The sequence below is a fragment of the Epinephelus moara genome, chromosome 20, assembly GCF_006386435.1.
Source record: "Epinephelus moara isolate mb chromosome 20, YSFRI_EMoa_1.0, whole genome shotgun sequence".
NCBI classification, from domain to species: Eukaryota; Metazoa; Chordata; class Actinopteri; order Perciformes; family Serranidae; genus Epinephelus; species Epinephelus moara.
Genome location: NC_065525.1, coordinates 17,416,737 through 17,440,608, shown reverse-complemented (window position 1 = coordinate 17,440,608; position 23,872 = coordinate 17,416,737). Strand labels below are relative to the sequence as shown.

Below are 23,872 nucleotides of genomic sequence, written 5' to 3'. Positions count from 1 at the left end.
TGAAAAGTGTATTTCTCTCTAAAATGTAGTGAGACAGTAGCATAAAATGAAAATACTTTAGTACAAGTACCTTAAGATTGCACTTAAGTACTGCATTTGAGTAAATGTACTTAATTACTTTGTACCACTGTTTGTACCCCAACACATGGAGGACTTCTCAGCTTGAAAAATCACTTCCTAATGTGACCAACACTTTGATCAACAGTCCCAGTTTACCCAAATCAACATCTCCCTCTAGTGGAGAATACTTGTCTACAGACTACACACTTCTGTTGTGTAAAGTGAAGTATTTCTCGTTGTTTTAAACACCTGAGGAGACATTTTTCTATCAGAAGATATAAATGAGAGCAGAGGGCAGTGACAGGGTTAAAATGTTTTACTGTAGTGCTACAGTACGCAACAGGTATGAATGAAAACATCGGGCAACATCATGTTCTCTGTAGTTTCGTTCCATATGACAAAAATATCTGGCATGTAGAGTTCCCACAACATGGCAGTAGAGTAGAAAACAGGAAAAGAATGAAAAGAAATTAAAAGGAGTAAATAAAAGCATTCAAAGAGTCGACGTCCTTCTTGTGCTCTCCGATTCTCTCCCGATGGATAGATCAGTACTGGCAATGAAGACTGAAATTCAAGGGTTAAAAACCAGTAAAAAGCCAAGATCACAGATCTGGCTTTGTATAGCACGACTGTAATGGCTTACTCGCACACATGTGCTCCCTCACACACACACACACACACACACACACAATCATACACACACACACACACACACACACACACATGTACAGACACAAATATGATGAACCCACACAACCCTGGGAGAGCGATTGTCGCCCCTGGTCTCCTTCCTCCAAGCTGGATTAGATTAGGAAAGTCAAGGTTAATCACCCAATAAATACATTCTGAAATCTCTTTTTGAAACACAGACCGTCAGACAAATATATACAAATTGATTAAAAGAAAAAAACAACTCATTACTAAGTGTTTACATCTTAAAACAGTCACTTGAACATGGTGTGGACTAAAATGCACACACACAAACCCCTTCTGTTAGGCCGAAGTATTCAAATTGATCTTTTGTATTTCCACTCGTTCCCTCTGTCCCTGCCTCCACACACGCTGCTTCTCTATGTAACTGATTGTACACACTAGTATCGTGGTCTAGACCAACAGCAGTGCTATGCTATTATCCCTTCTGTTACAGCACTACAGGCACACAAATACAAAGACACTCTGTTTGGCTCTCTGCCCTGCCTCATTTTCATTATCCTTCCTTCCTATGTGTCACTACAAACACACACAGTGCTCCCTGTAAACAAGTACTCTTTGTCCTCTCGGATTATAAATACTGTTTTGGTAAAATCATCATCATTAAAAGACGAGACAGAGTGTATTGGAGCGTACATCGATACAAAACACGCAGAATTGCACTGTTGGAAGATATTCCTTCTTCGTTTTTGTCGTATTTCTTCTTCTTCTTTTTTGGCTTCAGCGTTAAGGCCCAAAATCTGGAGTGGAAGGGGAGTAGGAGGAGTCCAAGCGGTGATCTGCCTGCGCCCATAGGGCCTACTGTAGGTGTAGGTACGGACAACACACACACAGGCACACTAACAGATAAACAGTATTGCAGGGCAATATAAAAAGATACTAAGGAATGGTGAAACATCCTCTCTGTCATTTCTTTTAGCAAAATCATTCTTCATCTTTATCGTACATTTCGTGTTTTTATTCAAAATCTTTTTTTTAGCTGTGTTCGTCTCTCATCCCTCCTTTCCTGTCCAAAGTGCGTGGGTGCCGGTGCTGTTTCAGTCTGGCTACACTAGGGGGTGCTGTTCCTCTCTGCAGATGACTGACAGGCGGTGGCTGTGGCTGTGTTTATTGCTTTAATGTCTATGTGCTCCTCCCCCTCTTAGAGGAACCAGAGGGGACAAAGTTGCCCTCCTGACACTGATCTGAGGTCTCTGCCCTCGTCTGCTGATTAGAGTCTGTGCTTTGTGGGGGGATCTGATGCCAGATCAGTGCAAGAGGGAAACTCCTCCCTGGGAAGTGGGCTCAGGTGAAGACGTAGTTGAGGAGGAGCTGGGAGAGGAGCAGGACGCAGAGGATGAGACAGTGACGGCCCGTTAGCGACACGCTGTCGTCTGTCGCCCTCTGACGAGTCAGCTGGCGGCTCAGAGCTGCCAGGTTCCTGTGGGGAGAGAGGAGGGTCAGGGTGACCGAGAGCTTAACGATGCCCGGCAGGAAATAAGTCTTAACAATGTAAAACTATCACGAACCCTCTTACAATGGAAAAATGACTGTTTAAAGTTGGAGATTATTTACTGAATTATATAATTAGGGATATTTTTTAATTTAAGATGCACTGTCACCATTTTGTATTTATCTAATGGTGGATATTTATGTGTGAGTTTCTGAGGCTACATCCACACCAATACATTTTAAAACACATTACTATAGCTACATTATGCCTAGCGTACACACTGCTCAAGCATTGTGGAGAACCTAAAACGGAGACCTTTGAAAACACTGCAGACCCTGTATTAGCTTGACAGCTGTAGGGCTGCATTTTAGTCTGAACGGGTGGAAACTTAGACTTTTGAAAACAACGACAAGACACCCACCTTCCCTTCCCGATTGGGTCTTATCAGTTACAACTTGCCAATTCAAAACATTAAAGCTAGGTTAAAATGCCTTTTGTGACTTCATCCTTCTTGTGTTGGTACTCCTTTCTCATTGCCATGACTTCCTCTGGCCTTAGATTATGCTCCTGGTGGGTATCACTCTAATATGTCGCTGTATTTGCTTTGCACAACTTCATGTCTGTTTTCGACCACCTCTGCCACCTTATACTCATGCACTGCTTTGAATATAAGTTCCATCTCATTGTCAGTCGAAGCAAAAACATATCTGCTCCTTCTTCTCACAATGTCCACAGTATTTTATGTAACTGAGCAAACAACCCCAGAGTAGACAAGCTGCTTTCTGTTTACGTTCAGGCATGTCAATATTGACAGAGACTAATTCTGAAAAAGTGCTGAAACGCTTGTGTGTACAGAGATAATTTTTGTTCTAAAACACTGTTTTAAAATGAAAACGTATTAGTGTGGATGTGGTCTAATTCTGCTCCCCCATCATAACATGAGTGAAACTGCTTTCTTTTCACATAGAACTAACATCATATTCAAGGTCTGACCTCTTAAGACATTATGCTACCCCAATTCCCTCCACAATTGTGTATGTGCATGTAAATGTGTGTTATTTTCACCTCTGGATGTCCTGCTGTGTCTTCTGTATGGATGTAATGGAGGCCTCTATGAGGGCGATGTCCTTCACCTCTTTATTGCACCGTGCACACTGGTTTGAAAATCCTGCACACATGATGGGTAATAACATAAGACTGCTGTAGAACAATTTAAGATTTTGTTGGTTAGTTGTTAGTGTGTGTGTGTGTGTGTGTGTGTGTGTGTTTCCCTCACCTTCATTGTCTGAAGACTCGTGGGTGGGTTCTGGTGTTGTGCTGCTGCTCTCAGTGTTCTGGCTGCAGCTGGACGGCTGACTGCTGGCCTTCCTTCGTTTCCCATTCACCTCAGCCTGGGAGGAGGCAGAAGAATTTTAAGTCTAAGTTATTCAAACTTCACTGCACACTAATTGACAGCGAACTGCTGGCTGCCTGCAACAAACTTGGGGTTTAGCTGTCTGGGCATCAGTGAATAACTAGTGAGGAAAGAAAGGGGCTGAGGATGTTTGTTAGTTATAACGGAGCACCTAAATATCAGGTGCAGTCTGGCCTGATAGGAAGCAGACCAGCTTTCCTTTTGATGAAATGTCAATGACACAGTTATCAATAATAGATCAGCGTAGCTCTAGTTTGGAGGTGCGTGATTGGTCTGGCTAACCTTCTGTTGGCTGGCCCAGCTGTGGCTGTAAGAGAGTCCGTTGTGTTGCCTCTGGTGTTTCTCGTGCGTCTGAACCACTCCGTCCTTCTCAAACTGAACCAGACAGCGTTCAGGGTCCCACGGGCGTGCACTGCCAAACACGACAACATAATAAGCTGTGTGATTTAAATCTTAAATCCAAAAGTCAACAGTGTGTGCCATATCCTGTGTTTTATTGGTATAGTGGGAGTGTGTTCATACTCCATGTGCCTGTAGGTCCACTCCGAGGTGACTGGGTCCTGATGGAAAAGTCTTGAGACCCAGGGTTTGTCTCCTCTCTCCCTGGCCTCTGCCCGCTGAGCTTCCTCCAGCACAAACTTCTCCTGGGTGGCCCGCACCTGGTCCCGATCCATAATAGCTCTGGTCACATGCTGCCACAGTCTGTCAAGAGCATATTAAAGTGACATAAACATGAGGCGTGCATATTGTGCATGTGAGTGTAATTAAAGTCAGCAGTAGTTTTCTGATTGTTTGCTTGTGATGTGGTAACATATCTTTCTCACAGCAGAGGCACAGATGTGGCTAATAATATCACTAATGGCTGCATTTCATTTTGGTGTGTCAGTTCCAGAGCACTGAGGCCTCGTTACAGAAAGCTCCTAGGTCTGAAATGCTATCGTAACTCAGGATTTTTGGTATTACAGAAACATGTTTCCTGACTGCAGGAAGTTAGGATTGCATAGACCCCGTCCTAAATTCAAAATAACTGCTAAAAATGGCAGTAGCACTGTTGTTAGGTCTGTACGGCAGTGAAGATGGGCAACAACATGAACACCAATGTGTAAGGGCCAAAAGGTTTCTTAAACTGTATGCTGACGCTTTAAATTTCAATCAATAATTCAAATTAAATAACTGGAATTACTCATTAATTCAAATACTTGGGAGGAAAACTGCCCAAAAAGGTGGGGATTTTCCTCTTCCATCGACATGATCAGTTCCTTCTAGTGAATGTCTTTTTTGTCCATGATAGTGAGCAAGCTAGCCAGTAACAAGAGAGTCAATGATATTATGGATTTTCTGTCTGGAGTAGCCTAGTGGTACAGTCTAACTACAGATACAGGCAGTCTGTGTATGCTCTAAAAATAGATACAGGCGTGACAGGACAAGATTGAAGACTCAGATTTACAGTTATAATTAGGATTCTTTAAGTTAAGATAAGAAAGGATCTGCTTCTGTAAAAATAAGATAGGATTCTATTACCCTGTTTCCATGTTTGTTTCCTCCCATTAATGACCTTGAGAAATAAGCATGTGTGTTTTACCTTTCAGACTCAAACTCTCCCTGCTGGTCTATTTGGACCACTTGTCTCTTGAGGCGACTGCTGCGGATGTCTGAGGTCGGGTTCCACAGCGTCTCCGATTGGCCCGAGCGCTTCTCGTGAATGAAAACCTCGCTGTCCTGAATACAGCAAAGCCAACAAAATGTTCGGTCCCATTCCATCCCCAGCGGTAAATATTTACAGTTTTTGTTGACAATTTCCAGAACGTCAAATGATCAAGTTTATTTCCTAAACATTCAATACTTTACTACTTTTTCCGATCCTTCAGCCCACTGTGAGAGCGCTCTAAACAGGCTCCTCTCTGACTTTCTGCTGCTCCTAAATCCTTTAATTACCAATTCTGCCTCTAATTACTGCAGAGAATCGCTGAATACTGAGCGGCAGCGAGTGAGTGGCAGAGAAGGATGCGGAAAGATGAACCTAAGAGGGAGATTGAGATGGCAGGCAGGGAAAGAGGGATAACAACTGGATAAAAGCTCTCACCCAGTGCCCGTCAACGGTGGCCAGTAGCTCCTCTCCCGCATAGATCTTCCCACTGATCTGATTCACAGAGCAGGAGCCTCCAAGGAAAGGCTGCAGAGGTAAAGTTAGCCGTTATCTCAGAATGTAACCTTTACAAATAATACTGATGTTATCTTGAAATAAGAAATATATATATACCTTGAGCTTGAACTCCAGCTCTGTGAAACACTTCGTTTTCTCACACTCAATGGTGACCTTCCCTCCTAGTTCTAGTGTCATGGTGCCGTACAGGATACCTACAGGACGCACAGACACAGAATCACAGCAACAGTACATCAATGTACAGAATACAGATGAGGAAGAAGTCTGCAGAGTTAGGAATAGAATTTATGAGCTAAGCACTCACAGTGAGTGCACTCCTTGACCAGGAGGAGACAAGATAACGACAGTAATTTACAACATACCCGTGTACGCTCAGAGAAAAAACAGAAACCTGACCCAACATAGATACCACCCATCATCCGTCTCTAATTTTGGTTGTCTGCCACGAGAGGGGTTCATGTTCAGAGCAAAGCTGGGTGCGATTTGATTTCCAATAGCTCAGACACATTGGCTACGACAGATGGCTGCAAAAGTTTCAGCCCACACATCTCGTTTTTCATCGTATCCATGGAGGAGGAGTTTGTGTGTAAGCCCTCTGTACCGTAGCTGTGTTTCATAATTTAAGTGTGACAGTGAGGAGCTTAGCAACAAACAGCCAAGGTCAGTGAGGTGAGGCAGGAGCTACAACGTAAAAATCATCCAGGAAGAAAGTCAGGAGGCCAAAACATCTACTTGTTGTAACACCCTATCTACACAGCGTACGCAGCACGCTGGCAGAGCAGCACCAGGTTCAGTACTCCATCTGTGTCTCTGTTAAAAATATCGACTTATCAATTCATATTAATTATGAATATTTGAAGCAGTTTCAATACTCATTTTTCGCAGTATTGATACACCAGTAGGAGCTGCACTTTCTTGCTCTCTCTTTTTGCTAATATTAACTGCAGTCACTCTGCTGTTCTCTGCTACCACACAAGAAAAGAAAAGTTGCCATCATGGTATAGCCTTGATATATTTGTCTTTTGATAAAACTTTTCTATTTTATGCTCTCAATGTAAATTTTCCCCATGGTATTGTAAATCAATATTTTTCAAGGTAGCGTATAAAAGTTAGAAAATCCAGTATTGTGACAACACCAGCAGACACACAGGATGCGTTCAGGCAAAGTACTGAGCGTAGGTCATCTGCATTATTGCAGCGCTCAGAGCCCAACACACTATCAACGGAGTAGTTTGGCTCGTAAAATGGAAGAAAATAGATTTTAAGTGCAGAAGTACTCATCAGGTAACGTTAAGCACAAGTAAAACATGAGCTGTCGCCTGGCCTGTGTAGACAGAAGGACTGTCAAGACACATGTAAGACAGATAACTGAAAAAAACATGGTTGAAACACCTGTATATACACACCAGGAAGAATAGCCACTGCAGAGCTGTAGCTAATTGGTATCCTAAATAAACAAAACTAAATTCAACACGCCCTGAGCTCTGCAAACCGAGTACATTTTCCTGCTTAAAGACTGATTGGTTGTGAATTCCACCTATTAAACTGAACTGAGCTTTTAACATCCTTAATTGTTAACAACTTTACAGAATTCATTTCAATTGATGAGTTGTGCCAGAGGTCTGTTTGGATGCTAAGCACCTCATAGATCACAGTCACTCTTAATATCCTATCAGCCCCCAAGAAACTGGATGACTGGGACAAAGTGGCTGTGTTTGTCCTTGTCTTAATTTACTTACAATTGTATCTGAATAATCAACAGCACAGCAGTTATATTCCAAGCATGTAATTAGCTGGTAAATGCATCCAATGGTGTTTAAGTGGGTAGTGAAGGTGACTGTTACGTTTTGCATTAACAAAAGCTATTGACATAACAGGATTAAGACGGACATAAACACAAAAATTGACCTTTTGTCCACCTCAGAATGTCTCAATTATGTGTGGCAACAATTTTTTAGAACATGATAAGACAGTATTAAGCAGATTTTGTGAACTTACTGCCATTTTTCACACCAAGGACATGAGCAGACTAATTAGAGGTGATTCTCATCAACATTTGCTTCAGGTCTACTACCTTTGCAGTGAGCGTACGGCATGGTGATGACATACTCTTCCTCCCTGCCCAGAAACAGCAGCCTGGCTTTACCATCCAGAATAGCTGACAGCGAGTTGCCTACAACAGGAGAAACACTTCATTAAAGAACACAAGAATCAATTTTCCCCATAGATCCCACTTAAAAAGCTTATACTGACAACCTATTGGTCGTGCTTCGAAGCAGAAACAGCAATTTATCTCAAGATGCACAAAGAAAGGGATCAATCCTGCTGTGTCCCTGGATGTCTGTCAATATGTGTGTATGTGTATTGGCCACAATGGTTAATCAGACAACATATCATAGTGTGCTGTGTACCATAGAACTTGGACTTGGCAAGGATGCTCCCACTGATAGAAAAACCATCCTTCCTGTTGCAGACATAAAAGGCAGAGATGGGCGGATGGTGGGACACCTGGCAGCAGGAGGAGAGAGAGAGACATTTGAGCAGCAGTGTGAGAGAAAGAGGTGTCAGACACCCTCTGGCATGTATTAATTTTACACTCGCTGCATCTCACAGGTGTGTGTGCTGTGAGTTTGCTGAATTGTGCAAAATATTTCACACATGGGAGGACTTGTGTCCTGTGCATTTAAACGTTCTCGCTTGAGTCTGCCTTCACCTGTTCAGCTATGTAGAAAGTGCAGCTGTCGGTTTGAGGATGAAGCCAGCAGCAGCGAAATGTTTCCCCCAGGATTGGGTTGTAAGGCTTCTTCAGACCCTGCAAACACACACATACACATATCACTCAGTATCAGTATCACTGCCAGCAACTGCTGACACAAGGACCCTTAACCAGTACCCAATGGTTAGGACGGATTACAGAGCAGATGATCACTGCATCAAACTGGTCTCACCAATGTGATTTATAAAGTGAAGTCACAGGTAATAAGCATCACCACACAACACATTACCACTTGCCTGGACTCCATAATTCAGCAGAAAATAATGCACAGCACTGCAGGGAGGAAGCCCTGTAGATGATCTAATAATAATAGGTTATCATGTCTCTACAATCCATCTCCAGTGAGCCTCACAGAGGTAGACAGCCCAAAAAGTGTTGAGCAAGCCCAGTTTAATCTACAGGCGTCAGCTGCTGGCTCACGTTGGGTGTTCTGCTGCTGCAACTGAGGAAATAAATTCCTAACGAGTGGAAACAAGTGGGAAGTGTCGGCTGACGTTTTTACTGCAGAAAATAGACCCAGGACAGAGTCATTATGTTGAGCGGCCAAGAAATACAGTGTCACAGAATGTCATGTTAGAAGATGGTTGATGGGCAGACTGAAAAATACTAACACAGAGAAAATCTCTCAGTGCTCTCAAATTGACAGCTTCCAGGAGCCTGACAGGAGAGAGTGAGTATGGGACTGATAGGCTGTATTTATCTATGACATGTAACAATACTTTGAAGACTGGTAAATATGCTACAGCTGGCTGCTAGGGATGCACTGATTGTGAAAGTCTGGGCCTGTGTTTTTATTGTATTCATTAAGTATATTGTCATCCTCATGTTTCTGAAGTTTTACTACTGAAAATCAAAATCAATAAACAAAGTCAGGACAGAGTATGGTTAATTTTTGTTTTGGCTGTCCCGTGAAGTTGGTTAAATGTCACATTACCCCCCAATATATCATAATGCCCACTCTAATATTGATATTGCTGTGAAAATATCAACAAATTTCTCCTTCAAACAACTGTACTCATTCAAGTTTCTACCCAAAAACTACATTTAAAAAGAATTACATTTCAATATAGCATGATAATGTTAGAATTTACCTTCGCCCCATAGTTATTTTAACTTAAAACAGTTTGAACGCATCATAATGTAACTCAATGCAACCTCCGTGAGTTGTTAGCCACTGGCTGCTAACAGCTAACGTCCTTCAACACGAATTAGTTGTTCACAATGTGGTGTTATCAGGGAAACAATAGGCTGCGTCCCCTGATGTGTCAATAAAGAAAGTACTACGTCCTTTCGTCCTGAAGGCTTCCTGGGTAAGATCTAAATTCGTCACAAACACTTTTTCTATCGTCCCTGGAATGACGAGATGTCATATGTTTTGAGGCCTGCTTTTTAGCCTGCTCAAAACTGATGTGACACAACAGAAAGCATCGACCACTGCTATTGGTGAATGTCATTTTATTTGCTGACAGGATGATGGCAGTCAACATGGTGAAATCTGTGTATCCCTCCTGCCTACCAATCATTTTTAAAAAGACTTCATCCAAAACAGGTGTTGCATCTTATAATCAGGGTTGTTTTATTTTTGGGCCACTACGATAACAACGAGCCATCTGGTACATCAGTGAACACGTCTTACCTTGGGCTTCTTGTAGAAGCCAGACAAGTACCATCTCAACACCTGCTTGATCCGACCATATGCACTCTCCTCCAGTACAGCTCTGAGGCAGGAAAGATGGTGATGGAGAGAGACACAATTATGACAAGAAAGCAGACGGACGATAACTCTAGTCTTCATCTGACTTTGAAACACAGTATAGTGACTTTAAGTTACTGACTGTGAGAGCAGATCAGCATGGTAGTAATAGTCAGACAGCTTGTCCAGGAAAGAACGTGGCTCCAGGATGAAGGTGGGCAGCACCACCTTAGACAGGTCCATGCCCGGCCGCAGCTGCTTCAGCAGGCTCCAGATCAGACCCTTGTTCTCCTCCGATACAGTCTCCACCTGAGACGCCTCCCCAGCCTGAAGTCACGCACACAGACATGAGTGCACATGAGTGAGGGTACCTTCGAATCTGCTGCCTCTTTGAACATGAAAAAGGTAAAAACAAGGCACGGCTCCCTGCTGCAACTGCGAACTCACCTCAGCCATCTCCTCTGTGCTCTGCTCTACATAGGCTGTGGCCTGTGGCCCCGGGGACAGCTCGTCTGATTGGTCCATGTCACTCTCCTCTGTCAGCCTTCCACCGTTCTCATTGGTCATAGTGTACCAGTCATCGTGAGCCTCGCGCTCCGATTTGTCTGAAAAGCCGTCATGCTCCATGTGGTGATTGCCCAGCAGCACAGTGTCATTTAACCTAATAGGAACAAAGGAGAAGTGAACACCAAGGTTAAAACTATTTTAAGCAACGCTGATATTCAACCGTTTTATTGCTACATCATGTTCAGTTTCACAAACCTCTCCTGGGAATGAGGTAATATATTATACTTGAAGAATAATCAGAGGATTTAATGAGGTAGTTCCCCTGTAAAACATCTGTGTGCTCATCATCGACAGGTTGTCTCTCAGCCGATTTGAATTGGTATCATAAGTAGCTCTCATAATGTCAGCAAGTCATTACCAGGGAAGAATCAATTGAGCACGGAAGCTTGAGGAAGCTTAAATGACCGTGATTAGACATTAAAGCTGAGTAATGTCACATGACATAACAAGCATCTTACTTGATTCTACTTCAGTGCTGCCACAGCTTTGATGACTGCCTCACCACTAAGGTAATCTATAAACAGCTCAAACATGGCGCAGACTGCTGAGAAAAACAGATAGTACCCACCATGAACCTTTAAGGCTCTGAATGCTCCTTAAATCTAAATTGAATCAGTGATCGAATATCTTCATCTTCATGGCTATGATGAGCAAGCCTACCGTGTTAGAGAATATCCACTGTAAAAGCCTGGCTGACCTGGAGGGCCTGGTTGTATTTAGGAAATCTGACCTGTCTTGTTGCTAGGACAACAACATCACCTCATCCTTATCTGACTCCTATTCACCTGGTCTGAATGCAACTGGCTAAAAATGAGGGTACAACACAAACAGGCTGATGTATGCACATGCATGTACTTCACAAACTGTACATGTACAAGGTTTTCTAAAGCTCAAGGCCATTTGGAATGAAATTTAAGACCAATTTTCCATAACGAGAGGGACAACAAAACAAAACAGTTATGGGGGGGGGGGGGCCTCAGGGACAATTTATTGCAACATAAACATGACTTTTCTAGGGCTGTAGTCTCCTGGTCGACTAGTCGATTATTTGGTCGCTATGCTCTTGTCCGACCAAATTCTCATTGGTCAAATAATCATAGACTTGTGCTAATAACATTAGCATGTTGTATTGGTGGGGGAAATGTGTCCAGATAAAGACAAATGTTTGTCTGTCAGCCAATTTGCGTACTTGTGTTTGAAATTGTCTCTATTAAGCCATATTTAATGTGTGTTTTGAATCAACTATATAAATAAAGTTTGATTTTAATTTTAATTCTTGGTCAGGCCCCCCGAGCGGTTGGGGGGTTCAGTGCCTTGCTCAAGGGCACCTCGGCAGTGCCCAGGAGGTGAACTGGCACCTCTCCAGCCACCAGTCCACGCTCCATATTTGGTCCAGACAGGGACTCGAACAGGCGACCCTCCGGTTCCCAACCCAAGTCCCTATGGACTGAGCTGGACTAATTGATTAGTTGAAGATTATGTGCGACTTTAGTCGACCAAGATTTTCTTTGGTTGACTACAGTCCTAGACTTTTCTGTCTCATTGCGATGATGGCGATAGAACAGTATTGGGAAATAACTAGCATTTTCTAGCAGGTTTTCCCAATTTCTCGATTTTGTGTTTCTCACTCTGCATGTGGAATTCCACTGCCTTAATTCCCATCTTGCTAAGTTCTCAAAACTCTTTGTATAAAATACATTGAGGCTCGTACACATTGCCTTGTACCAGTTTCAGCGATGTAACAAAATCGTAGCTAGATAGCGAATTTTTCCGTTTTTGTCTTTTAACACCTGTGTGTCCCTATGTATCATTCTGTGTCCCCTCTCTAAATCCAAAGGTTTTTGTAGGTCTGTAAACGCAGCACAGGCAGAGCTCTCAATGAGATTTTTTCCCCTCAGTTTGTGACTGGCGGGGTGGATAATTGATCATTCGAGCCGTTCAGAGCTGAGCAGATCAGAGAGGAGCAGCTGCTGCAAGTGAATGCAAACTTTCAATGAGCTGATGTCCTGCTGCTCCGTCTCTGCCCCGAGTGCGCTCTACGCTCCGACAGTGTGGTCGGATAAATTACCTAACGTATATATACATTCCAATAGCACTCCGAATGAAGGTCCAGCTCCAAAAATAGAACATATATTTGTGGAGGCAGACATTTTAAACCCTGTGTTAATGTCAATGAGGCCTTATATTTAGATAAATAAATGATTTGCTTTTTAAGCCTTTTTAAGGACCTGCGGGAACTCTGGTGTACGCACATGTGCTGCATGCTTTCATACATATGTTAGCATGTGCACAAACTCACTAAGTTAAGAGATAACCACTTCAACCCTGATCTTATGCTGATTCATTATGTGGAATTTTCCAGTCTTGGACACATCAAACCCAGACCTCAGACCAGTCAGCACTCTAACAACCAGAGCAAAGTTGAAAGAAAAAAAAAGAAGAAGGGAAAGAAGGGAAACAAAGAAGAAAGTCACATATCAGCTTCTAAATAGCCAAAGAAAAGAGAAGCCAGAATGAGAGAGGGGGAGAGGGAGGGGCGTGGTGAAATCGATAGCTAATGGGGAACATCGTGGCTCCAATCCTACAGCCATTTTACAAGTCAGACAGTGGACAGTCTGCGTACTTTGGTGGCTGCACACGTCCAATAACACATTCAAAGGGACACACAAGCAGACAGACACAAGTCAGACATTTCACAAAGATCTCCACACTTGGGATCTAAAGAAATACAAACATTAGGATAGTTGAAGATAACTGTAGTGTGTCATGAGCTTTCCAAACCACATTCAGTGGTGGGACTGTGCTCACAGAAAACAAGGAAACAGCTTATTTGCCCAAACAACAATGGAAGGGAGTTCAATTTTCAAAACGCCTGAGGGCTTGACAGACGAGAGCAGTCACATTCCTGCGCACACAGTGAATCACTAACCAACCAGTAATGTTATTTATTAACCCAAACACGCCCTGGAACAGAGGCAGCTTTCCTTACCTCAAAGACACACAGCATACAGACAAACTCTGCCTCAGGAATCACAACACCACTGATGATGTTACCAAACACAGGCACAGTCTGTCCTTATCTCCTCTCCTCTCCTCTCCTTTCCTCTCCTCTGGGGTGCGTAAATGTTTTCAATCTAGTGAGTAAAAAGGTGCAGTCTTGCTTCCTCGACTCCGGCACACCTGCTTCCTGAATGTGTGTGTGTGCATATATTTCTGTCTGTGTGCCAATGCATGTGTATGTGTGTGCTGGCTTGCAACGGCTGTGTCGCTGCCGTCTCTTTCTGGGCGGTGTATGGTGCTCATTCTATTTCATCTTCCTGCTCCTCTGTCAGTCATGTGATGGTGGGGGCTGCTGCTATTGGCTGGAAGAGGAGCAGGAGAGGAGGGAGAGCTGGGATGGATGGCCAGAGGGAGGGTACGGCCACAGAGGAGGGGAGGGAAGGGGGGTGGGGAGGAAAGGGATGTCTTATGTAGAATGTAAACAGCACACAAACAGCAACACGCACTTCCAAGAGGAAGTGGGAAAATAACTATGATAAATGAGAACCACCATGTCCACATAATGTAACAAAGGTTGCATTTAAAGATTTGGTGTAGCTGATAGTTACATAGCTTCTCTGTTACACAACAGTTATCAACAGTTAAAGGATTGCAAAACAAAAGCATGCACAATCACAAACATCCTCATTATTGGCTTTGCCTGTAATTCTCCTCATAACATTCATTTCAGCACAGCCACAGTCTTCTACTGCTCACCACCTAATGTAACAGCCGTTAGCTGCCTTGCTTTAAGGCAAATTAAACACTGAGGAGCAACTACTTGTTCTACTTGCTTTCACTTTTCCCCTCAGCACTGTCACTATTAAGGCTACTATTTCAGAACTCTGCTAAGAAAGCTGTATTTTGCATATTTTTATAGACAAAATAAATGTCAGCACAATATCAAACAAAATGTCAAGTTTTATAAGGCTTTAAAGACCTCAGCAGTTTCTTTCACATCATAAATCGCTGTTTGAAAGTCTTTCCACACTCCTCAAAGACTCTTCTATCCTGCTAGAATAATCAATATTCTGTCCTGTGCCCAGTAAAGCAGATTTTTAACCAGGTGCTTCTTTATACACTCAAAAAAGCAAAGGTGACCACGATAAGATTACTGACTCCAGAGAAGATAATTACATGAGAAGCACAAACTAGGGCAGCGTCACACTATGCTCACACTGTTCCAGCACAGTAGCAAAGAGTCACACTGCTCCTATGTAATTATACGCCATACTGCTTCAAAGAAAAGTGCCACAACAAGATGATTTCTCTTAATACACAAGCATATGCACTCACATAGTATATACACACAGGTAGCCTGGCATGAATGGCACATGTGGCTCAGCTTCACAAAAGAAATATAAAAAAACTGACAGGCTAATTTTAGCATAGGTGTACTAAATTTAGATTTAATTTGCAAAGGAAATGGATTCTAGGGTAAATTAGCTACAACAAGAAAAGCAGCAACAATACCTTGCTCCTACAAGATCTGATGGCTTTCAGCAGGGGCCACGAGACTACATGTAAATGGTCATAACAATGGTTAACAATGGTCCAAAGCTGGTTGCCCTGGCAGCTGAGCAAACATTACAGTCAGATTACAGTCAAGGCATGAATGCAATTAATAACCTATTTGTCCTTCATGCTGCCCATGTTGTTGTGTTAATGTCAATATGGCATAAAGTTCTCTTTGAACTCTCTTACTGTTCATATCCACACATAGACATGACTGTCTCTATGATGTATACCTGCATCTGACTAGTAGCTGGTATAGTTTCAGGTTACTGTCTTGGGAAAACCAGACAAAAGAATAATTTACACATATCTTTGTTTGTTTTGACCTTTTAAATGCAGACTTTTGCTTATTAATTCCAAGTATGAGTGAGTATCCTGATACATCACCGGTCTGACTGTTACTTAAATCACTCAAATCACCCATTCAGACCAGCAGTAAAAATGTTTAAATTAAATGTGTGTGTGGAAACTCTTTGTTTTCTCATATAAAAGTTTTATTTTGGAAATTTATGTGACATTTTTGATGGTTACAATCTGATTTAACACGGACACGATTTTAGAGTCCTGCTTTTCCCAGGATGCAGTTGTTGCAGTGTCAAAATGGTAGCATTATATCTACAATTTACAACATTAAATTTGATATGTGTGTTGATCAAGATCTGTTGATCTATGAATGTTTGGTGGATCCTTGCTTGAGCAGTTTATTTAGAATAGTGTTTGTTTGTATTTCTGGTTTATTTGTGTTTCTTCTCTTTTCCTTTTTCATGTTTTGTATATGCACTGACCACAGGATGATCATTAAAAAAAGAAGAAGAAGAAAAAAAAAGGTGTTTTATAATCCCATGCAGGATGCAGGATGCAGGATGCAGGATGCAGGTGCGTAAATATAGACAGTGTGGGCAGTGCAATGGGGCCCCGGGGGTGAAGGGGCCAGTAGAGAGAGCAAGTGATTGAGATTGCCACCTTAGAAATATACCTGTGTACAAAGTGCCATTTGCTATCTATGTCCTCAAAAAGGCAAACACATCTGCGTCAGGTTTTTCCTTTTTTCTTTATATTTTTTTAAATAGTCAGTGGCTATCTATAACAAAATTATATGCTTCTTCTATATAAGATATAACATCTATACATATACAATAAAAACTATTCAATTACATTAATAATTTCTGACTTTCTTTGATATTTTTCTTTGTCAGATATGCAGTGATGATTACTGGGCAATATGTATGTTGATGTTGTCCAATATCAAGTCTCTATTTGTGTCAAGACAATACATGCTCAATAGTGTGCACTGGGGTCCATCGTAACTTCCTCACGCCACTGGTGAGATGGGTCAAAGGCACAACACTGAAATAAAGATGAATGAATGATTTGCTCCCTTCTGTACGCACACAAGCTACATTTCTAGCACTGCATAACCTCAAATCACACTTGTGCATGATGGTTTAACAAAGTAATCTAAATTTTGCTAGGATGGTGCACCCTACATCAATATCACAGCTAACCTCATCTGTGGTTTTTTATTTAACAAAGAATATTTCTGGCAGTCCATTTTCAATCCGCTGTTATTGTGAGTTGATGACCAGAAAACACAGAGACTATATTTTAAATCTACCATCTGGGAGTTTCTGACCGCATAAATAAGACAGCAGAAATGTGTTTGGTAGAAATGCCAACAGTCTTGTGCATGAACTGGCAAGCGCCAGCAACTAAAGTGTCATTACAGAAAACACAAACTAATAAATGTAAGAAGGAGATTGATGATATCTGAGATGCTTTCAGTGTATGCTGCAGTTTTTGTGTGGCACTTACTGTAGCAGCTCTGCATCAGTGAGTGCAGTTGACTGCAGCAGGTGGAGTATATGGGAGGACTCTGAAGACGTGCTGATATCTCCTTCCTTCCCGCCTTTGGCTGTCAGCTTGTACAGACTGGAGCAGCTGAGAGCCAGCTCCAAGGCATCCATCCAGCATCGCCCTGGAGAGACGGCAGAGAGATGGGAAGGAGCGTCTTCAGTATATTCTGCTCATAAAAATAATTCATTAAAAACCCTAGAACGTGCACCTCCGACTAAAGCAACCACACACAAGCCTCACCGTCAGACTCAGATGCTGCTCTGAAGATCAGGTAGTTGCTGGGTAGAGGCTGCGTGATGGAGCCAACGTTCTCTCCTTTGGGACCCTGAGCATATGGATGAAACGAGTGGTGAGTCACGCTTCATGCCATTTTAGTCATGTTGTACCAACAGAAGCAAATGGCTCTCTCTGGGGCTATAAGCATAATGGAGCGTTGAACAGGATAATTATCAGTTACAAATTAAAACTATTGGGTGAACACAAATGAAAGGTAAAAATAAACACACTGACAAAACTGAGTGTCAATGTGAACTACAAAATTACATGTAATAACAGATAAAATTGCTTTTAACCTTTAAACCCTGCATTTTCATTCAACGTTGCTAACCCAAATTAATTAAAAACTACAGTCATAACAACAACACAGATCCCTTAGGGGGAAAAACAACAACACTTTTTTTAATAGGTTCAATACCGCTTATTCCTTTTGATGTATGGACATCAATTTCTACCTAGTTGCTGTGCATTAATCTTAATGTCATGATGGCTACCATTTTCCATTTAAAAATTTGATTATTTTCCAGACTCCAGACCATATTTGACATCTGATTACAAACAGTTAGGTGTTTAGTATGTAAACAGACAACATCAAAAGCCATCTGTTAACATGTGGGTTACATTTTGACCATGTATGCTATTACACTGCAGAAGACTGTAGCTAGGCACTGTAGCTCATACAAATCAATTAAAACCAACCCCAGACAAGTTTATCTCCGTCCAAAGAGGAGTGTAACTGACCAGTGCATATCAGCCATATCTATTTACTGCATCCATGGAAGTGACAATCAACACAGCCACAAAAGTCTGATTTCCTTACACAGAAAAGATACTCATTTACTTTTCTGATAAATACGCCACTGCATAACTCGTAAATATTCAGAAAAGCTTCATATTTGGCTATTTGTGATGCTATATGCAAATCAAAGATATTACTGCATTTCCTTTTAAAATAATTTGGTTGTGGATGTTCGGATTTGGTATAAAGGCACTTAAGGCGCAGAGCTTTTTTAGATGCTGTGATGTGCAGGCATAGAGGCAGCTCTGCATAAAAGTGTGCGCTTAGTCCCACAACATACTTTTTGGCATGGTTTCAATGACATCAAACATGCTCCAGCCCGCACTCTCTCACAGAGAGGTAAATATTTTGCTCCAAACACCATGAAAAACACTCGGCTCGTATGATCAATTGAATTTTAAAAAGTCAGAATTTTATATTTCAGTAAGTGGAACAGGGACATCTCTTTTATTTCTTCCATACTTACCCAAACCTGGAAATGACTACAATCATATTCCAAATTTTTTCATACTGTAATGTGCATTACTTTCAACCCCTGTTTTTCTAATACTACCACTAGGAGGCATTAACGTCAGTGTCTGTAGACACAAAACTCATCTTGCATGTTGCAAAAACAAAATCAGACCTAATTGATACTTGCACCTAAATATTAAAAAATTAAACAGTTACCCTTGTATCAAGTGAATAGTTTAATTCAAATCTTAGTCTGTCTCACTATAATCAATGAAGCCTTGATCAACTGTTATTACTGAATTTATAAAAAATGCTTGTGAGCCTAAAACATGTCTGACCTTGACAGCCCAGATGGATTTTTCCATTGGGTGGTAGAGCTTAAAGCAGAAGCCGTCTTTCTTGGAGGGTCTCTCAATTAACTTGCATGCACTGAGCAGGATGGTGCCCACCCAGTGGTCAGCTTTGGGGGTCTTATAGATCAGAAGAACTCCAGGCTTTAGGGCACACCACAGCTTGGTCCAACTCTTTAAGGAGCCACGGATCTAAAGCAGAATGTAGGATGAGATATGAGGGTAATTTAGTACCAGAGCATGACGGGAACACATGAAATAAAATGTTGCTGATGTGATGTTATTACACATTACAAGAAAAAAAAGGCAGCTTTAGAATAGTTCCACTATTACATCCTTATTTGTAACAGCAAATTATAACTAAGTTAGTGATTAGCAAAATGTATAAATGACACATGATAAAAAGTCTGACTAGTGTGACTTAAGATAATAATTTTGGAGTCGATGTACTGTAGCAGCTCAGTCTAATAGACAAAATCCCCGCACCTTTAGCCAGTTGGACATGATGACGACGCTAGGATCCTTTAGTGCACTGAACAGTTCCTTAGCTGCCCGTTTCTTCTCTTGCCTGTAATTCTGCTTTTGGACCTGTGACACAGGAAGAAAACACACATGAATGAACAGCGGTGGAAGACACATTCAGATCCTTTTCTTAAGTCAAAGTGCTAATACAACACTGTAAAAATAATCTAGTACAACTAAAAGTGCTGCATTAAAACTGTTACTTCAGTAAAAGTAAGTAAGTAGATTTAGGTAAAGTATTAAATGATTTTTTTTCACATGATAAAACACTGAAATGATGAAAATTATTCTGTCAATCAATTAACTGCATAATCGGCTGATCATTCCACCTATACTTGAAGGTCTTAATATTGTTGGGTTGTTTAATTCATAGCAAACCATCATGTTTTATAAACTCTTCATATGTTTTGTGTGTAAAAAAATCCAAATTTGTGAAGTTACTAGTAAATAAAGCTGTCAGTCAAAAGTAGTTGAGTAAAGGTACAATATTTTTCTTTGAAATGTCGTCAAGTAGAAGCAGAAAGTGTCATGAAAATAAAAGAACAACTTGTACTTAGTTACATTCCACCACTGCGAATGAGTCATTAGTCTTACTGGTTGGAGGACTGGTCTAAGAGCACCAACACTAGGTGGAAGCAGAGTCAACCAAATGCTAGCCATCATGTTGGCATGCTGTTTTTCTTTGGTGATCACTAACATGAGTCATTATTTATTTTAAACATAAAAAACAATACATATTCAAAATACTTCCAAGGTTGTGAAATGACTTCTGTACATTTATCTCACTGAGCTCAGACTGACAGGGATACTGAAGCCCTAAATCACATGCACTTTATGATATATCTATAAAAACATAATTGCGTTCAACATTTAGCACGACTGTCTCATGCAAGGAAGTGATGTGTACCTTGAGAGACTCCTTCCGGGCCAGCTTCTCTGTGGGGGAGGGGCACTCCTTCTCAACACCATTGAACATCCTGGACTCAGACTGGAGGGAGGAGAGGAGACAGTCAGTGAGGATGAAGAGGAGGAAGAGGATGCAAAGTAAACACCGTCAACAACTGCAATTTATGTAGAGATTTTAGTTTAGCAAATCTAGATCAATAGTCTATGATTAACAATCACAACACCATTTCAACAGACAACTTTTGTGATCATATTTTGAAACATAATGGCATCGCCCTTTTAGACAACAGTTAGCTCTTGTGACGAACTGCTACAAGGGCCAACATGACACGACTAGCTTCCACATTGTTTAATTATTACTTTAGCCACGAAGCATCTGATCTGCCACAAGTTCGTATGAAGCAGGCGGAAAGCTCTTTCAGCCAGAGAGGCAACTTATCAGGCAGCTCTGCTGTTTCGACCACAACCCCACTGACTTCCTCGGTTAGACAACAAAGGCCACTCACTGTTTGATGGTCTCCACTGATCACTAAGTAGAGATTAGAACCTCAGTGGTAAATTATGCTTTGATTTTTACTGCGATATGTAATTACATAACCACTTGTTCTGTATGCACTAAACCAATATGACTCACAATATTATTTGGTGAGCCCACACATGCGCCTAGTCTTATCTATTTGTGTTAAAAGAAGCCATTCTTAAAAGCGTAGTACACTATTAAAACCCTGTACAGATGACATCATGCGAGGGTCTCAATCGCCTATTGTCCCCTGAGGGCTTTCAGGATGGAAGAAAGGGCAAAAGGCCAGAGATGCAGCTGCGCTTGTAAATTATTCCACATATAAATAGGCAATATTGCAAGACTAGGCGAGGCGAGGCAAAGCGACAAGGGGAGTGGAGACAAGACAAGATGAGATTACGCGGTTGCCATTGGAAACATTTACTGACCGCTCCTAATTTGTATTACTAAAGAATAGAAACAGACTGTTAGGACTAATACAACAGGCAGCGCCAGGACAATAAAGGTCTGGGTGACATACATGGTTTGTGGCACTTAAGACACAGTTCCCACCACGGCCCTGACATGTAACATCCCACAGCTTTTAGAAGACTTCCACTGGTGCAGTGTCATGACTTATAAATGTTGATTTTGAAATGCTGATTTACCAAAAGAGTAATATGCCTGTTGTTTCAGGTTGCTAACACCACAAGCAATCAGAGGAAAATAAATCGTCATACAAGACAAAAGGAAAAGGGCTCACCCAATGAGTCTGTTAGTGAGCTGCCCAATCAGGATCTGTGTTCTTACCTTGCTGCCTGGTGATTGGGCAGGACTAAGTTCATTACTCAGCATGGAGAGACCGTTCCTGTCTGTGTCACTGCCTGGTGGGAACCCACAACACACAGTCACATACAAATGAACTCTGTGAACAAACCTGCTGACAGACAATTAAAGCAAGGCAGCCCAAAAAGCATATAGTAAGCAGCGGCTGAGGTTTGTTGACATGTACGGAGTAAGTCCAGTACAGTACAGTATGCCATTGTTTTACAGACACTGGAATCCACTGTCACTGAAATATTATATTTTGTTATATCCACATTTCACTTGTCAGGTTTGACCTCTTGGCCTTTTACCTGGGCTGAGGTTGTAGAGGTCATTGTCCCCTCCATAAGACAGGTTCCGGGTGAGGGAGCGGGGGTCAATTTTGGGCGGGGAGGTGGCGTTTGGGCACAGAGAAAACCTCCGATGGAACAAATTCTCCTCCTTCATCCTGACAACCTGCTCCTGCTCGTCCTCTGCAGGGGGGGAGTGCAGAGAGAAGAAAGGAGGGAAGGGAAGGTTTGGATAGAAAGGGGAAACAAGAGGGATGGAAGACAGGAAATTCTAATTAGAACAAACTGTTACAAGGTTTTTACACACATGCCTTTGTTTGTCTGATGTTAAAAACAGTCCAAGTGATTCATCCTGTCTTTGCAGCTTATCGTCTTTTGAATATGATCTTACTTGTTGTCTCTCCCTGCGTCACTGACTCGGAGCTCCATCCTCACTCCTTCTCTTTGTGCAAATCTATCGGACTGTCTGGACCTCCGCCCTTTCTCTCCTCTCTAACACTAACAAAGACCTACTGTACCGACATGTCAGCCTGTCCACATAATAGCACTGTGCGTGGCAGTGACAAGCAGCTCAGACTGCACATTGTGAGTGTATATGACAGACAGCGTCTCCAACCGAGCTCGGTCACTCTGTCCACAGAGACTCACTGTCCAAGACGACCCCCGCCGCCATTGCCACTTGTTGGCCTGAATCAACAGGCTTCAGTGCAGGAATTGCTGTGCACCTAAAAAATGCTGCTTCCTCAGTCATTTCCCTTGATATCCACAAGGATCCCATCTACTAATGAGATGCACATCTCGGCACACAAAAGGGGACAGATGCAGCTACTGCAGATGTGGGCAGGATCAAGCTGTGCCTCTGCAGCTTCATGTTGTTAATTTACTGCGGTGAGTGGATTAGCTATATTTTTAGCCCACTATGCCCACATAAAGGAGACGAAAAAATTCACATAGAAGAAACCATACAGGCATATGCATACTATTCTGCATGCACAGAGATAGAACTGTGTCAAGACCTTGAGTCTTCTATGAATCTATGTGCTGTTGCTCAGAGACACGATGCCTCACTTGTGCCTTGTTTTCTCCTCTACTGAGCTCTGTAACTATTGACAAGCGGCAAACTATTCATAGCCATGTTATTAACAACTGCTGAGGGTCACGGCTGTTTCCAGACGGATCGTTATGCTTGTTCAAACGGGTGCCGAGCTGATCACAGCAAACCGGAGCTGACGGTAAAACACTGAGGTTAATGGAGCGTGGCTGTTACCACCTGAGTCTGTCTGGACGGCCGCACTGTTCTCCGCTCAGATCAATATAATCCCATTCATTTTCTCTCAGTGCACAAACACATACAGTAGACAAGACCCTCTGACTCCCAGCCTACGGAGCAGTCTCGCCTACGAGCCCTCAATTACAACCATCCAAGAACAGCGTGTTACATAAAATTCATTCATAGAACATTTTCACAGACTGATTCATCTTTGAACTCTCCCACATCAGTCAACTGTGATTACGCTGGTATACGAGGAAAGTGCTGTTTGTCAAAGTGTACATGCTGTTAAGTGATAGAAGTAAAACCTGTGAGGTGACAGGGGCTTAAACTGCAAACTGGAAACCATATGTAGTGCTGGTGGAGTCTTGGCAGTTTACAAACTCTGCCTTCCCTCTACAAGTGCATATATGCACATACAAAACATTCCTTAGCACACTCACATCCGTGTCCTCGT

The 23,872-nt window shown here is 42.0% G+C and overlaps 1 protein-coding gene across 3 annotated transcripts in view; it reads right to left on the bottom strand.

The window, feature by feature from the left end:
• Positions 1-361: 361 nt before the first annotated feature.
• osbpl5 (oxysterol binding protein-like 5) overlaps positions 362-23,872 on the bottom strand; it is a 59,509-nt gene continuing 35,998 nt past the window's right edge. For all 3 annotated transcript variants that reach the window (XM_050072134.1, XM_050072135.1, XM_050072136.1), the window contains 21 exons: positions 22,167-22,328; positions 21,841-21,914; positions 20,533-20,613; positions 19,590-19,691; positions 19,092-19,295; positions 17,466-17,550; positions 17,184-17,346; positions 10,698-10,911; positions 10,393-10,577; positions 10,194-10,275; positions 8,495-8,593; positions 8,193-8,289; positions 7,856-7,954; positions 5,878-5,975; positions 5,701-5,790; positions 5,200-5,336; positions 4,140-4,319; positions 3,900-4,029; positions 3,480-3,594; positions 3,269-3,371; positions 362-2,191 (listed from right to left, as the gene is read on the bottom strand). In XM_050072134.1, the coding sequence (XP_049928091.1) occupies positions 2,056-2,191; positions 3,269-3,371; positions 3,480-3,594; positions 3,900-4,029; positions 4,140-4,319; positions 5,200-5,336; positions 5,701-5,790; positions 5,878-5,975; positions 7,856-7,954; positions 8,193-8,289; positions 8,495-8,593; positions 10,194-10,275; positions 10,393-10,577; positions 10,698-10,911; positions 17,184-17,346; positions 17,466-17,550; positions 19,092-19,295; positions 19,590-19,691; positions 20,533-20,613; positions 21,841-21,914; positions 22,167-22,328 (2,636 nt within the window). In that variant the 3' untranslated portion in view covers positions 362-2,055. The remainder of the gene's footprint in view (positions 2,192-3,268; positions 3,372-3,479; positions 3,595-3,899; positions 4,030-4,139; positions 4,320-5,199; positions 5,337-5,700; positions 5,791-5,877; positions 5,976-7,855; positions 7,955-8,192; positions 8,290-8,494; positions 8,594-10,193; positions 10,276-10,392; positions 10,578-10,697; positions 10,912-17,183; positions 17,347-17,465; positions 17,551-19,091; positions 19,296-19,589; positions 19,692-20,532; positions 20,614-21,840; positions 21,915-22,166; positions 22,329-23,872) is intronic.